This window comes from Schistosoma haematobium, chromosome 4 (genome assembly GCF_000699445.3).
Source record: "Schistosoma haematobium chromosome 4, whole genome shotgun sequence".
In the NCBI taxonomy this organism is placed as follows: domain Eukaryota; kingdom Metazoa; phylum Platyhelminthes; class Trematoda; order Strigeidida; family Schistosomatidae; genus Schistosoma; species Schistosoma haematobium.
The window spans coordinates 1,671,699-1,687,687 of record NC_067199.1 but is presented as its reverse complement, the minus strand read 5'-3'; the positions used below and the strand labels follow the sequence as shown (position 1 = coordinate 1,687,687).

The 15,989-nt window shown below is 35.7% G+C and overlaps 1 protein-coding gene across 1 annotated transcript in view; it reads left to right on the top strand.

Moving 5' to 3' along the window:
• The window catches only part of WDR52 (Cilia- and flagella-associated protein 44), an 80,770-nt gene that overhangs the window by 57,258 nt on the left and 7,523 nt on the right, over positions 1-15,989 (top strand). Inside the window, exons 21-25 of the mRNA XM_051208158.1 lie at positions 2,105-2,538; positions 4,903-5,215; positions 6,618-6,801; positions 9,257-9,570; positions 11,268-11,507. Of these exons, the coding sequence (XP_051065942.1) occupies positions 2,105-2,538; positions 4,903-5,215; positions 6,618-6,801; positions 9,257-9,570; positions 11,268-11,507 (1,485 nt within the window). The remainder of the gene's footprint in view (positions 1-2,104; positions 2,539-4,902; positions 5,216-6,617; positions 6,802-9,256; positions 9,571-11,267; positions 11,508-15,989) is intronic.

Here is a 15,989-nt window from a genome sequence, read left to right as displayed (position 1 = left end):
TATAGACTGTAATAGCCCAAAGCCGCCAGTCAGAAGCAGCGAATTATCGATCGGACCAAGAACGCGTAAAACACGTACGAGTAACTTAGAGTCCTTATTGGTCCTGCTTCCTGCCTAGCCTAGGCTGTTAAGTCCAGAACACAAGTCTCAGCCTCTGTAATATGAATCCTTATGTTTTAAACATACTGAGTTTATATACCAATCAAACAGAGCACAACGTAGCATAAAATAGAAAATAACGTTTGTACAAGATTTAGCCAAATGTGGCTGTGAATGAGGGAGGCAGTAATTAATAGACTGGGCATAACTCAAGAATGGTAAATGGTATAATAAAAGTTTATGGGTCAAAATAAAGCTCATAATAAGAGGAATATGAATATACATAGTTTAGTTACTTAACACTTATACGATAGAAATATACGTTTAGTATTGGTCCATCAATAGATCCCAAAGTTACCATTCTTTATGTTTATCGGGAACTAACATAAACATAACTAACAATCTGTTTAGAACTATACATCAAGTGACTAACTGACGTCGATTAATAAGGTTGAAATTTGTGTTACGTATAAAGTATCCGCTTTTCTTAATGTCAAATGGAATAAATTACAAAAAATTCTCTAAGCGGATAAACTAAAAATTGGTATTACGCAATTAGCAACCACTTGATTTCCATTCAGAGGGAGGTGGAACGATTAGTTTATTCTCTTTTGTAAATTTTTTTCTTTTTTCTCAAAAACTTTATTCGTTAATACTACTGTTATTTCTATGCATTGATTTTGTGAACTGTCATTACTATCTCTGTAGTGATGACATAGGATTATAAATATTTGTGTAGTATATCAAGACAATCCTCACAGGATGTACATATTGACCAATAAGAGACTGATCAATTGAAGGTCTAAACATCAATAAGAAAATCCAAACAACCCATACAAAAATGAATTATATTTTATATAGTTCAATTGGTAACTAAGTGACTTTCTATGTTAGTTATAACAACTGGTTGCTTAGCAGTACATGATATTATCAATTTATTGAGTTTGGTTGAATATTATTGATCGATTTGTTAAGTAAACACAATAATAATAAAATCAATTATCATCAACATCAACGAGGTATAATGTACTTCCAACGTATATTAGCTAATTAGATAAATAGAAATAAATCGATTAAGAAACTCTGGACCTATTTCTCGAGCTACTTGGCATTTATTAAGAAGGTGTACGTGTGAACTTAAAGTAATGAATATCACATTGAGATTTGAACGATAGACTGTTCAGTAGTGATTGATCAATCAACTCTTAATATTTCAGTTCTAATAACCTGTTAAACTATGAAACTGAATAAGGCAGGCTAGAATACCACAGGGAATATCGATTCCCTCTCAAAGTTACACATATATGTTGTTGACATATGGCAACTAATACATAACCAGTGTTTACTATCAATTATCTCCATACAACTAACACTTCAATATATTAGACGTGATTTTAAATGACTTAGACTAGTGATTACATTGAAACTTGATTTATTGGATTTAATCTAAATTAATAGACTATGAAAAGATGACATTAATCAACATTTCGGTATTATTTAAATAGTCGACATCATGAGTTAATTGAAGATAGACCACTTTAGAGAATCTGGAGGCACTGGAGGGCCGTTTCGTCCTATTGTTGGACTCCTCAGCAGTGCGAATCCATGATCCTGTCTAGCGAAATCCGAACCCAGAACCTATCAGTCTCGCACTCAAACGCTTAACCACTAGACCACTGAGTCGGTCGGTATCCAACGGTGTTAATGTCTAACTTCAACTTATCCACGAAATCCAGTGACACATTCACCATTATCATCAGTCAGTTACAATCTCACAACAGACTTGGACGAAACAGTTATCCAGCGCTTTCAGGTTTTCCATGGTTGTCCAACTTCAATTGATTCATGATCTCAATTATTGAAATTACTATATAAGCTTCATCGTTTTCAAATATATTCGTCAAAATAATAACATTAACATTGAATTAACAATGTTTTCATAAAGTCTACCTGAAAACCTATTCTTTCGTCTTGGATTCTATTGTCTTTTTTTGTTTTACTATAGAAACCATCAAATAAAATACTTTCATTTACTGATTGTATTCCACCTGAAGAACGTTGTCATTGGAAAGAACCAGAAATTATCAAAGAATTCCGTAATCTCAATACGATTGATTGTAATGATGAAACAGATACTATAGATGTTATTTGGTTTCCATTACATTGTTTAGCATCAGATTATTATAATCTAACTATATTAAATAATTCAAATCAAAAGTATTCTTTATTAAAACCATCATTACATAATGTATTTGATGAAATGTCAATCAATAATCCATTATATAATAATGAAACGATAGAAGAACATCCACAGCAACAAGAAAATCAAACAAAAGATACCGATGATACAATAAAAATATCAATATATCATCCAATAAGACCAGATAAAATGAATTCCTACATAATGAATGAGAATCAAACGGAAGATATAAATTTAAAGTAAGTTTAATCTTGATGGAGTTTTGTTCTCTGAGTTGGATGGTTTGGTCGTGGAGCTTCTATCGTTCTTCTGAATAACATCATCAGCATAAATTTCAGATAGAAGTGAAGTGTGAATTGATGCGTAACATCAGAAATAGGGAGAATGTTGTATTTGTAAAGTCACAATGAATGGAATTTGAAGTAAATCCAACGTTTTGTTTGACAATTTGGTCTAAGCTTTTTCAAGGAGATAGTTTAAACCAGATTGACAGGTTAAACGTTCGATTTACTTCGAATTCCATTCACGGAGATTTTACAAAAACAACTTTCTTCTTTTTTAAAGTAAGTTTGTTTATTCTTTATTATTATTTCATAAAAATCTATTGTAGTATACTAATGAGTTAAGTAAATAATTTCATATCAATTTTATCATAAAATATTACGTATGACTGAACACCAATTACCACGACGTGCAATGCTGAATAGTATTGGGGATATTCGGGAGAAAGTTAGGGGCGGCCAAACCAAAATGTGGCATCAGTGCTTAAAGTCACTCACTTCTGGTCTGTGCCATGTTGGCAGATGCAAACTACTTGGTTAGGATCCGAGTGACTATCGTAACCAATGGTTGGAGACTCTTGGTGACATGGCTCAGAATCGATCACAATGGCGTAGGTGTATACACTCTCTATCCTTCCTTAAACTAAGAGATTCAAATCGCTTCATATTCTTCTACGAACTAATTCTTTCTTCCTGTACTATATCCTTATATGCAATCTTTCTTTTATATAATACTATTATTGAATTAACTACTTGTATGAATCCGATGTCCATCTTGCTGTGCTAATGCGGTATGGCAACTTGTGCCTGGTCCTACGTTGTAGCTGACTGACTAATTACACTATTGATTAGATTAGAAGATTACAGTTTAAAAGACTACTTACTTACTTATGCTTGTTACTGCTCGTGGAAGAGCATAGGCCACTCACCAGCACAAAACTCAGGTCCAAGGGTTTACTGTTAACTACCTCCAACCACCATCTTACCTCAATATAGTTGCACGTAATGTCAAGTCACCCAGGATAGTGGTCACATTGCAACTTGATCGATCTGCACTAAAAACGATTTGATACATGACATTGATCATCACTCATCCAGTGATCAATCAACTGTGAATAAATATTAACATAATAGGACATGATCTTTGATCATAACACATTTTTTGGCGAGACTCTAATTTATGGACCAACCTTGAAAGAATCTCAATTAACCTTGACAATTATTAGCCAATCAGAAGACAGTTAGTATGAAGTAAAAATATATTATAAGAGACTGATGAATTAAAGTGGATATTCTTCTTCTACATGATTTAAAAACTTGGTAAGGTTTGATAAAGGTTCAGATGTTCTAAAATCATAATGCATACGATATAGGAACTCGTCCATATGGCTCCATAATAGTCATCCTCTGGAGCCGTGATACGGTCTTAAAAATTCCTACAGTCTCGGCCACATAGCTTCAATGTTGTTAGTATGAACGCCCGTAGTAGGGTCTAAAGAATGGCGTTTATGCACTACGACATGATGGACATACCCAAGTCTATGAAGGCATCTATACTCTCTCCAATCATCTGTATATATCGTAGTGCCCGGCCGCACATATTCCTGTATAATTGGTATTATTGTGCTTGCTTGCCGGTTATTGACCCTCTGAAAATGCCCCTTTTGGGTTGAGCGATCATAAATTCCAAGTATATGTCAAGTACATTTACGGAAGTGCTACTTACCCAATCTTCCTCGATACTACGTCCCCTGTTGTATTTTCGCTTTCGCACTACTGTTTCATCTATTTCCACAATACTTCCGACTCCCCCGAATGATTCGTGTAGACGTGTCATTTTAAGTGCACATATATCACGACAATACTCATACTACTGGACGGCTGAAGTTTCAGTAACATCTGCAAACGCCGCAGTCAGTGTTACTGGAGTCTTTATCATCCAATTTGCAACTATCATCATGATTTGCCTCGGTCTCAGTCGCGATCGAGTGAAGAAAGTCCTCGTTCGAGCAGACTTTTTTCTCCAACATAAACAACAACGAAATACAATCTCATCACGATAGTCTGCACACTATACTGCAGTCATTTGATAACCGCAGTCACAGGTACAGGAACTTCTTAGTAGTCTCAGCTCTTGTAGCCGCTCAATAATCATCTCTTCTCTAAAATTCGCTGTAAACCGATCGTATGCGAGCATCAGGTATTGAACTTGGCTCCGTGACCTTGAAATTCCTCAAACGCTTCTGATTGGCTCATCCATAAATTAGAGTCTCGTCCATTTTACTTCTTTCTCATTTGTTTCTTTTTTTTGTGTATTTTCAGTGAAATCAATCAAAGTAGTACAATGTTACCATCGTTAGAAATGGAATATGAAGAACAAAAATGTATTAAAGCAATTTATTATCGTAATCATTTATTACAATTAGCTAGTCGACTAGTTCGTTGTTTTGATAGAGAAATTCATTTATTCCGTCATCAACGTTATCAATTAGGTGTATTATTAAAACGTTCTGAATTATATCAATGTACATTATATAATGAATATTGTTTATTAAAAGAATTTGAAAAATCTGAATATGTTTTAATGGAAAAAATGAAAAATAGATTAGAAGAAAAACAAGATATTACTAATAAGGTAAGTTGAACAAGTTGAATATGTTGAATTCAAATACTTACTCCTGTTACTCCTACATGGAGGAACATAAGCCGCCTACCAGCATTCTCTATCCAAACCTGTCCTGGGAAATCCTTTCTAGCTCCTTCCAATTGTTATTCATCTTCTTCATATCTGCTTCTATTTCTCGATGTAATGTATTCTTCGGCTTTTCACTTTTCCGTTTCCCTTCAGGATTCCAAGTTAGGGTTTACCTTGGGATGTTGTTTAGTGATTTCCATAATGTATGTCCTATCCATTTCCATCATCTTTTCCTAATTTCCTCTTCAGCTGGAAACTGGTTTGTTCTCTCACACAGTAAGCTGTTGCTGATGGTATCCGGACATTATAATCTGAAAGTAATTGGTTCACTACAAAAGCTTAAAGGTTCAACAATTCTGTCTAGAACGATAGCTAAAGTTATATAATTAAACTATTCACCTCGAAACACTTGTCATCTTAAAGGATTCATCTGAGCTATGAATTATATCTACCACTTCATACTGTGTAGACACTTGACTTCTATCTTCATTAAATGAAAAATCAACCTACCACAATTCATACATTTGATGTTGATCTTAATGATTAAGAACTTATTCGCTGACTTTTCATTCAATTCATATCTAAAATGGGTTAATTAATGAATATCTCGTAGTGTGGTGTGTGTTCCTGATGTCAACAGACATAAATAGTATCTATCATCAATCGAAAAAGTAGGACTTAGCAGCAGAAGGTTAAGAAGATCGAAGAAAAGAAAGGAACAAGAACAGAGAATGAATGGTGTGGAAACGGAAAAAAACAATAAAGTCTGAGATGACTGATTAACATTTTGCACTATTTACTATTTACTATATGGTTCTCAGATTTTACTAAGACGTTCAAATGCAGTCGATTCTCCCTATTGTTGTTCTCCTCTACTATACTATTAATATAGATTCTTATTTTATTGTTCTATTTTAAAACTTAACAATTTCATTTGAAGTAAAGATCAGCTGACAATAAAATTTTAACGGGTGTTTTAGTTGGAAAAAATGATCACTAACAATTTCACTGAAGACAATGATGGACAGTGACTCAATTTTATGGATTGGTTGAAGTTAAACAATAACACCGTTGGATACCGGTTTATTGATCTAAAGTTTAAACGTACTCGTACGAGACCGACAGGTTTTTGGGTTCGAATCCTGCAGGGAGGGATTGTGGATACGTACTGTTGATGAGTTGTATACCAGGACGAAACAGCTATCCAATGGTTCCAGGTTTTCCATAGTGATTTAGCTTCAATTAACTCATGATCTCAACTATTTTCAAATTACTACAATCTCTACAAAATATCCCTTTCTGATAATCGTTTCATTTCCTTTTTCTTAATTTTATTTTAAAGGTAAATGAATTAACTTTGAAACTTGAACAAAAAAAGAAAGATCTAGAACGTCTTTCTGAACGTGAACATCAAATTCATGAAGAATTTAAAACAAGTTTAGATGATTCACATAAATTTATAGAATTTCTTACAAAAGTATTTAAAAAACGTATTAAACGAAAGAAGCAAGAATTAATTCATTCAGGTAAATTGTAGCAGATCAATTATACATTCTAATATCTTCTTAAATTAGTGGGATAATTTAAGGTAAGGAGGAGGGAGATTTTAACCAACCCTTGTATATTGTCATAGTTAGAGACTTTAGCGTTGAATTATACAACCCTCAACTGAACTCTTGTAGGACTGAGGTAGTAACTCACTGATGACAGTGGTGGATGTGTCGCTCAATTTCGTGGATTAGTTGAAGTTAGACATTAACACCGTTGGATGCCGGCAGGCTCAGTGATCTAGTTGGTTGAGCGCCTGGGGCGAGACCGATAGGTTCTGGGTTCGAATGCTGCGAGGCGGGGTCGTGGGTGCGCACTGCTGAGGAGTCCAACAATAGGACGAAACGGCCCTCCAGTGCCTCCAGGTTCTCTAAAGTGGTCTAGCTTCAATTGGCTCATGATCTCAACTGTTGAAATTATCTACATTAGCTGATCAAAGATTTGATTATGAATATACTGAGCGGCAGGTCGTTCTGTTCTACTTTACGGCTGCGAAACGTGGCCATTAAGAGTAGAAGATACTCGTAGGTTACTAGTATTTGACCACAGATGTCTTAGAAATATTACTCGCATCTGTTGGAATCACCGGGTAAGTAAGAGTGAGGTTAGACGCAGATTATTAGGGAATGATGGTAAATCATTTGATGAGGTTGTGAATCTTCATCGACTGAGATGGTTGGGCCACGTGTTACGTATGCCTGAATACCAATTACCACGACGTGCAATGCTGAATAGTATTGGGGATATTCGGGAGAAAGTTAGGGGCGGCCAAACCAAAATGTGGCATCAGTGCTTAAAGTCACTCACTTCTGGTCTGTGCCATGTTGGCAGATGCAAACTACTTGGTTAGGTTCCGAGTGACTATCGTAACCAATGGTTGGAGACTCTTGGTGACATGGCTCAGAATCGATCACAATGGCGTAGGTGTATACACTCTCTATCCTTCCTTAAACTAAGAGATTCAAATCGCTTCATATTCTTCTACGAACTAATTCTTTCTTCCTGTACTATATCCTTATATGCAATCTTTCTTTTATATAATACTATTATTGAATTAACTACTTGTATGAATCCGGTGTTCATCTTGCTGTGCTAACCAGATGTGACAACTTGGACTAATGCATATATTTGCCTGGTCTTACGTTGTAACTGACTGACCAAAGAGTTGTGACCAGTTTTATTTTGTTTGGTCTTTAGACTGCTATAAAATTAAACTGTTGATCACACATTTACCATTTACTCATTATAATAACCCGTTGTAAATACATACTGTATTTCAATAAAGAAAACAATTCAAAATATCCACTTGAAATAAAGTTTAATCGGTGTAAACCAACGCTGGACGTTAACAGATTCATTGATTGGTAAAAATGAGGGATAACATAAATGCAACAACATTTTGTACTAATCACTGTCATCATTTAAGTGACTTTTGAAGCTCATGAAATCTTGTCAATTGAGTTGGAATGTGCCTAACAAGCTAAAGAATCAGCAAAATGACATTGATCACGCGTCAGTAATCATTTAGTGTAGATTTCTTTGTTGACACTGGAATACTGCGAATATACGCATTTATTTATTTATCACAATCATTTGTTCGTTGGTTTCATTTAGATAGATTGCCAAAATAATAACGGCACATCACAGTGATTTTTTAGTAAACAGGTTGGTTTAAGGGATAGTTTTGTTAGCGTGTTTAGTAACTTACACTGTCATTCCAGACAATATTACCAGTAGCTGATTCATATGGAGGTGAGTTTATAAAGATTGAAGGATACAACAGTGAAATCCTTACGATCCATGGTTAAATACAACGATATTTATATATTTATTAATTTAAACACAAACATTGGTACCTGGAGGCAGCGAATAGATATGCGCCACATAAATCATTTGATTTGTGTGAGGGCTGGGATACTTCCCGGGTGCCCAAATCGAAGCTGGTGGTTTTCTTAGGTGGCCACACCCAGAGTCTTCGACCTAAAGTTCTAATCCACTACGCAGTAGAGCAACATCAGGAGATGCAGTCTCATGGTAGCCGGTGACGAAATATAGGTTCATACGTCATTTGTTCCCTCAGGATCCTGCCGTCTTTGTGCACCATTGGTTTTGAATCAGGGTTTTCCAACTCCCCTAGGTGAACTCTTTATGTCCACCAACCCGGTTAAAGTGCCGGTCATTAGCTTTTTTGTCCTTTCAGTTTCGTAAACAAAACCCCCGCTGCGAGAAGGAAATCAGTAGGACTTCCCTGGCAGTGGTTATATGCAAGTGGTCGTTTGAAAGCATTTAGAGAGAGAGAGAGCTGACTCTCTCTACTCTCGGCTGTACCAGGGTAGTTGGGGGAAAATACAGAGATACTAACAGTCGTCTGAATAAAATTTATATACCACTAGATTTATTTTGTTTCAACTATTTTTTCAAAAAAATCTCAAGGTTCTGAAGATGAATCAGAAGAATCTTCTTCATCATCATCAGATGATGATGATGATTCCAGTTACGAAGAAATAGATGATGAAAATGAAGATGTTGTTATTATGGATTTAGATACATGTCCACCAGGTTGTCCAATGGAAGATTTTGAACGTACTTGTTTAATTAGAGAGAAACGTCTAGATGTTGAAGAAGAAATGACTGAAGAAAAGAAAACATTAGATATATTACGTAAAGATTTAGATATATTTACTAAAAAACAACGTGTTGTTGAAACAACATTAAAACAAGCTCAAAATGAATTGGAAGCATTTCAGGTAAAGAGTAATTTAAGCATATCAACGTTTTTAAGAATATGTTTTTTTTTAAAGAAGGGTGTTCCTTGCAATGATAATTCTTTTGCTGGGCTGTAACTCATAGTCTGTTCAATATCTTTGTGATTCAACTGTTGATTCTCGGGCTTGAATTCTACTGTGCATACTACGGTTCTGTCACTTTATTGGTATTATCAACCTTTATGAAATGAATTGTGTAACTCAAGTACCAAGTATTTAAACTTATTGTTATTAATTACAGATATTGCAAGGTGAGATCTTTGTTGATGATGTTGTTTGGAAAGTCAATGAACACTTCATGATGCTTAGAAAAAGTAACATAATCGAAATTTTTACCTTAAGTTACAAATCTTCTTTAGTGTTTCCACAACTAATTATGCAACTTGTATCCATCAAATGTCAGTTGTACAACCGGAATATCAGGTTTTTCGAAATCATTGTCTTTAAAGAAATATTAGTCTTCAAATGATTTTGAAAACTATCTACTTAAAGAATATCAATAAGCTTAGAATCTAAATTCATTCTTATCAGTAAGTTGTCGCTTACTACGGGAAAGTTTCAGAACATTAGCAGAAGATATATTAAAGCTAGATCATCTTCGAAGTTTAAATCGTCTAGTTGGATGCAAGCTGTTCATTGTATTCTGTGCTTCCTCTCAGATGTGGAGGCCTACATAATCTAGTAAACTATCAGAAGAAAAAGAAGGGGGCAGTAAGCATTCCTGTCTGACACCGGTCCTCACTTGGAATACATCTGTGAGCTATCCTTCATGTACAACATTATAGTATAGTTCGCCAGTAGCCTCTCTACGGTTACTGCAGCTCCCAAGCACATGGAAAAGAGGAGGATTGAGCATTAGGTCAGTAACTCCATCCTTGGGAGTTAACATTTTTAAGGAAACGCTAACCAGAAAAAACAATCCTTCTTGGTAACTATTGAAAATTAAATTTCCATGGTTTAATTTACGTTACTTTATGATTTAGGATCTTTTAGATACTACATTCTAGACTGGTTTATTAATTAATTAATTTATTTATTTGAACACATAAATATTGGAACAAAGGGGCACCGAATGCATATGCGTCAAACAAATCTCACTTGAATTGTGTTAGCTGTAATATTGACTGGGTGCCCAAACTGAATCAGGTAGTTTTCGTAGCAGGCCACACCCGGAGCCTTCGACATAAAGGTCTGGTCCACAAGGCAATGGAGCAACGTAACGAGATGAAGTCCAATGGTAACCGATAACCGACAATAGATTCACACCCCATTTGTTCCACCAGGATCATGGAGTCTTTGTGCACCATTAGTTTTGAATCAGGGTTTTCCAACTCCCCTAGATGGACGTTCTGTATTGACCGACCTGACTAAAGCGCCTGACATTCGCTTCTCGTCCTCTCACTTTCATAAACAACACCCCCGCCACGAAAAGTCAGTGAGTAGGACTTCCCTGGCAATGACTGTATATGCATGACCATGTGAGATCATTACGAGAGGGGAAGCTAACTCTCCTCACCCTCAGCCGTATCAGATCATCTGGAGACTTTATTAATCCACTTATGTGAACAAAAGTATACTTATAACCGAAATTATACTTGGTCTGTAACACACACTCATTCTATCATCTACCTTCTTTCTATTTGTTTGATAGTTTCAATTTCTTTGTTTGTTTATTTCAGTTAGAAAAACAACGTAAATTGAATGAATTGGAAATTGTTGTTATATTACGATTAGATCAAATAGCTCAACATTCTATTCCATCGGATATGACAAATAGTTTAATATTTTTAAAGCAGAATTTGTATTCATTACAAAAACGTATTCATGAATTAGAATTAGAGCAGAAACAACAAAGAATTGAAAGAAACCAAGCAAGAACACATCATATTATGTTACAGAAATATAAAAAATTATTTCAGGTTAGTTTTGAGGGGTGGGGTCGCTTACCTCATGCCCAACCCTCCTCTTATATCTGGGCTTTGGGACCAGCAGTACCTCAGAGGGGCCCCAGGCGGAGTTTTATATATATTTATATACTAGTTATCGATAAATGGAAGATTCTGTTGACTATTCTTTTAATGCCGTTTCAAAGATACATGTAATAGACCTTTTTGATTGAGTTCATGAACCGATTGATACTAGACCACCGTTGGAAACCTTGGAGCACTGGACGGCCGTTTCGTCCTATTTTGGGACTCCTCAGCAGTACGCAACCACGATCCCTCTCGCAGCTCTCGAACACAGGGCCTTCAGTATCGTGCGTGAACGATTAACCTACTGGACCACTGAGCTGGCATCCAATGATGTTAATGTCTAACCTCAACTAATCCACGAAATTGCGCGACCATCTTCCATTGTACTGAGCTAGATACCTGTCTCTACCCGACACGGATTAGCTCCAGTGGTCACGGTTTTTCACTACAACTCCGAGAATTTTCTCACTAAGCTAGTCACTAGTGAGCACATGGTAATTATCAGTATAGGGGTTGTGGAGAATTTCAAGTCAAAATTCCTCCCCATTATTGACATAGTATGGTAGTCATTCTTTCATTTTGTCCCGATAAATTATAACTTTGACTCTATATACACAGATATATGTCCTGTCAGATATATATGCAATCAAAGTTACGAAGTAAACATGATTCTATTAATAAGACATTAAGTTGAAACCCTGGGGTAGGGAATGAATAAGTAAATATGAGACATGAGCAAAAGATATCAGACAATGTGATCAACAATTTACATATCTACAATTGAAGAACATCTGAAACTCAAAACAATTGTCAATCAACACCAAAGTCAGAATTTTCAATACGAATGTCAAGACAGTTCTACTGCATGCGACTGAAACCTGGAGAACTACGAAAGCAATCATCCAGAAGATACAAGTGTTTATTAACAGTTGTCTAAACAAAATACTTCGGATCCGTTGGCCAGACACTATCAGCAACAACCTACTATGGGAGAGAACAAACCACATTCTAGTGGAGGAAGAAATCAGGAAGAAGCATTGGTAGTGGATAGGACACACAAGTCAAGCAATAACTTGAATTCCTCAATGTCAAATGAGGAACGGAAGACCAAAGAACACATTACACCGAGAAATGGAGACAGGCATGAGAAGAATGAACAATAATTGGATAGAGCTAGAAAGAAAGACTTAGAACAGAGTGAGTTGGAGAATGCTGGTCGGCGGTCTATGCACATTGGTGATAATAAACGTAACTAATTAATTAAAATCAATAATCTATATAAGATTATTCTCCTATTCGTGATACTCCCGTTGTTGGACACTGTGGATTTCTGCTCGCACATTAGCCGGTGATTGCTGATGTCGACATGAAGATACAAAAGATTATGTAAGTCATATGCTGTGTTAATTGTTTCCTGTGACATTACAACTATTCGCTTGCATATTCAGCAGTGATTATCTGCATGTTCTGAAAGCCTAATTCAAACACTGAGTAAAATAACTCTCCACTCAGGAAGCTTAGCTAACTGAATAACAAGGCCCTAATACGAGGGTGTCAGTGAGATAGCGAGAATACGAAAATGTGTGAAACAACATGTCGATTAATGACACTAACTTCTTAGAACTCTTAAAGATACTTTAAAACATGGAAATGAAACTTTTTAAAAATCATAACGTAATTTTTGTCCTGAATTATGTAAAACTTACGCTTCACAAACCCCAGTTTATATATTTATTGAACAGATTAATATAACATTCATCTAAAACAATCTGAAAGAACCAAATAATTATCGGCATAATTTTAGTACGACTATTATTGATGTTTATTGTGCATCCAGTACCGTCCATTACTTCCAGGTTTTCCATGGTGCTTACTTACTTACGCCTGTTACTCCCAAAGCAGCATAGGCCGCCGGCCAGCATTCTCCAACTCACTCTGTCCTAAGCCTTCCTTTCTAGCTCTATCCAATTATTGTTCATTCTTCTCATGCCTGTCTCCATTTCTCGGTGTAATGTGTTCTTTGGTCTTCCGCTTCTCATTTGGCACTGAGGGATTCAAGTTAGTGCTTGACTTGTGACGAAGTTGAATGCTTTCCTCAGTGTGTGTCCTATCCACTTCCAGCACTTATTCCTGATTTCGTCCTCAACCGGAATCTGGTTTATTTTGTTCCATAGTAGGTTGTTGCTGATGGTGTCTAGCCAAGGATCCGAAATATTTTGCATAGACAACTGTTAATGAACACTTGTATTTTCCGGATGATGGCTTTTGTAGTTCTCCAAGTTTCCGTCCCGTACAATAGAAGTGTCTTGAAATTTGTATTGAGAAATCCCAACCTTGGTGTTGATTGACAGACAGTTGTTTTGAGTTCCAGATGCCCTGCTCTTGCTTTGCCAATCTGCGCCATCACATCCACCGTTTTCATCAATGATGCTGACAGATACGTAAAGACTTTTACATCCTACAAAGCTTCTCTGTCAAATGTCATCCGATTGTTGAATACTGTGTTGTATCGGAGAATCTTGCTTTTCCCTTTGTGTATATTGAAACTTACTGCTGCTGAGTCTTCTGATACATTGGTCGTCTTTATCTGTATCTGTTTTTGCGTGTGTGATAGAAGAGACAGATCACCTGTGAAGTCTAGATCGTTCAGATGTATCCTAGATATCCACGACATCCCATCCTTCTCCTCAGATTTTGAGGTCCTCAGGATGCAGTCGATCACCAGGAGAAAGAGAAAGGGTGAGAGTAAGCAAGCTTGCCTGACACCGGTCTTTACTTCGAACGAGTCTGTCAGCTGTTTTCCATTATGGTCCAGTTTTAATTGACTCATGAGTTCAACTATTATTGATGTAATGGATGATTTAAAATATATTTCTCTCTCTCCCCATCTGAGGTATACTACGCTAATACAATAAATAATATAACAAGCCTTGTTCGAGTGACCGAGATTATAATACCAGTAGATCGGATACTCGAATAGTACTTAACACAGAGACTAAACTTTGCTTTACAATTCAAAATACTATTTATAGATTTACAATTATTTGACAGAAAACCAATTTAGTGAATACACACTTCGATATTGATTCAAAAAGTTCCATAATTCAACCAATAATCTTGTTGATAAGTCTGATGATCATAAAGTATAAACTATAGACAATAATCCCTATTAATTATCATGTGACTTATTCGTTAATCGAACTACAACTTAGACAATCTTAGTACTGTGCTAAACCAATGACGCATTGACCAGTATGAGAAGCTTAGCGTCCCCACTGGTCCATTGTTCTCCTAAGCCTACTAGTTGAGTCCAGAACATCGATAACAGCTTCCACTATACAAATCATTTATTTCAAACATGCTTAGTTTATATGCAAACCAAACAGACCACATCGTACCACAAAATAGGAAATAACATTTATACAAGATCAAGCCATAAAAGTGGCTGTGATTAAAGGAGACTATAATGAATAAACTGAACATAACTTAAGAACAGTAAATCGTATAATAATAGTCTATAGATCAAAACAAAGCTTATGATAAGAGGAATATAGATATAGATAACCTAGTTATTGAATAGTTATGCAATAAGAATATATGTATATGTCCATGAAGAATTCTCAAAAGTTACCTATAGTTTGATCTTCACTAGGATATAACAAAAACTATTACTGAAGGATGAAAACATTTAAAACAATCGGTATATATATTAAAAGAAATCGACCTACTGTTATAACTTGTGATCACCGATTAGAGGACAGTGACTTATCGATCAGACTGAGGACGCGTAAAACACGTGCGAGCAGCCTAGAGTCCTGATTGGTCCTGCTTTCCGCCTATCCCAGCCAGTTAAGTTCAGAACATCAGTCTCAGCCTCTGCAATATGAATCATCATATTTATACAGGCCACAACGTAGCATAAAACAGAAAATAACATTTGCACGAAATTTGGCCAAATGTGGCTGTGAATGTGGGAGGCAGTGACTAATAGACAGGGCATAACTCAAGAATGGTAAATCGTATAATAATAGTTCATAAGTCAAAATAAAGTTTATAATAAGAGGAATATGAGTATGAATAGTTTAATTATTTAACAATTATACAATAAAAGTATACACATAGTATTAGTCCATTAATAGATCTCAAAAGTTACCATTCATTATGTTTATTGGGACATAACAGATTACAGTTGGATGACCTAAATATACGGCATTCATCGATTGGTCCGTAAATGGATCCCAAAAGTTATCATTCATTATTCTTGTCGGTACATAACACTTACTCAAATATTTTGTAGAGATTTGTTTAATTAATTAGAAGGTTACCTATTCTAGTTTACGATTGTTCATAAGTGCTCATTAACGACCAAAAAACAGGATAAAACTCACGTAACTAAGTTCATGAATTGTCTCAGATTTTATTATTCTT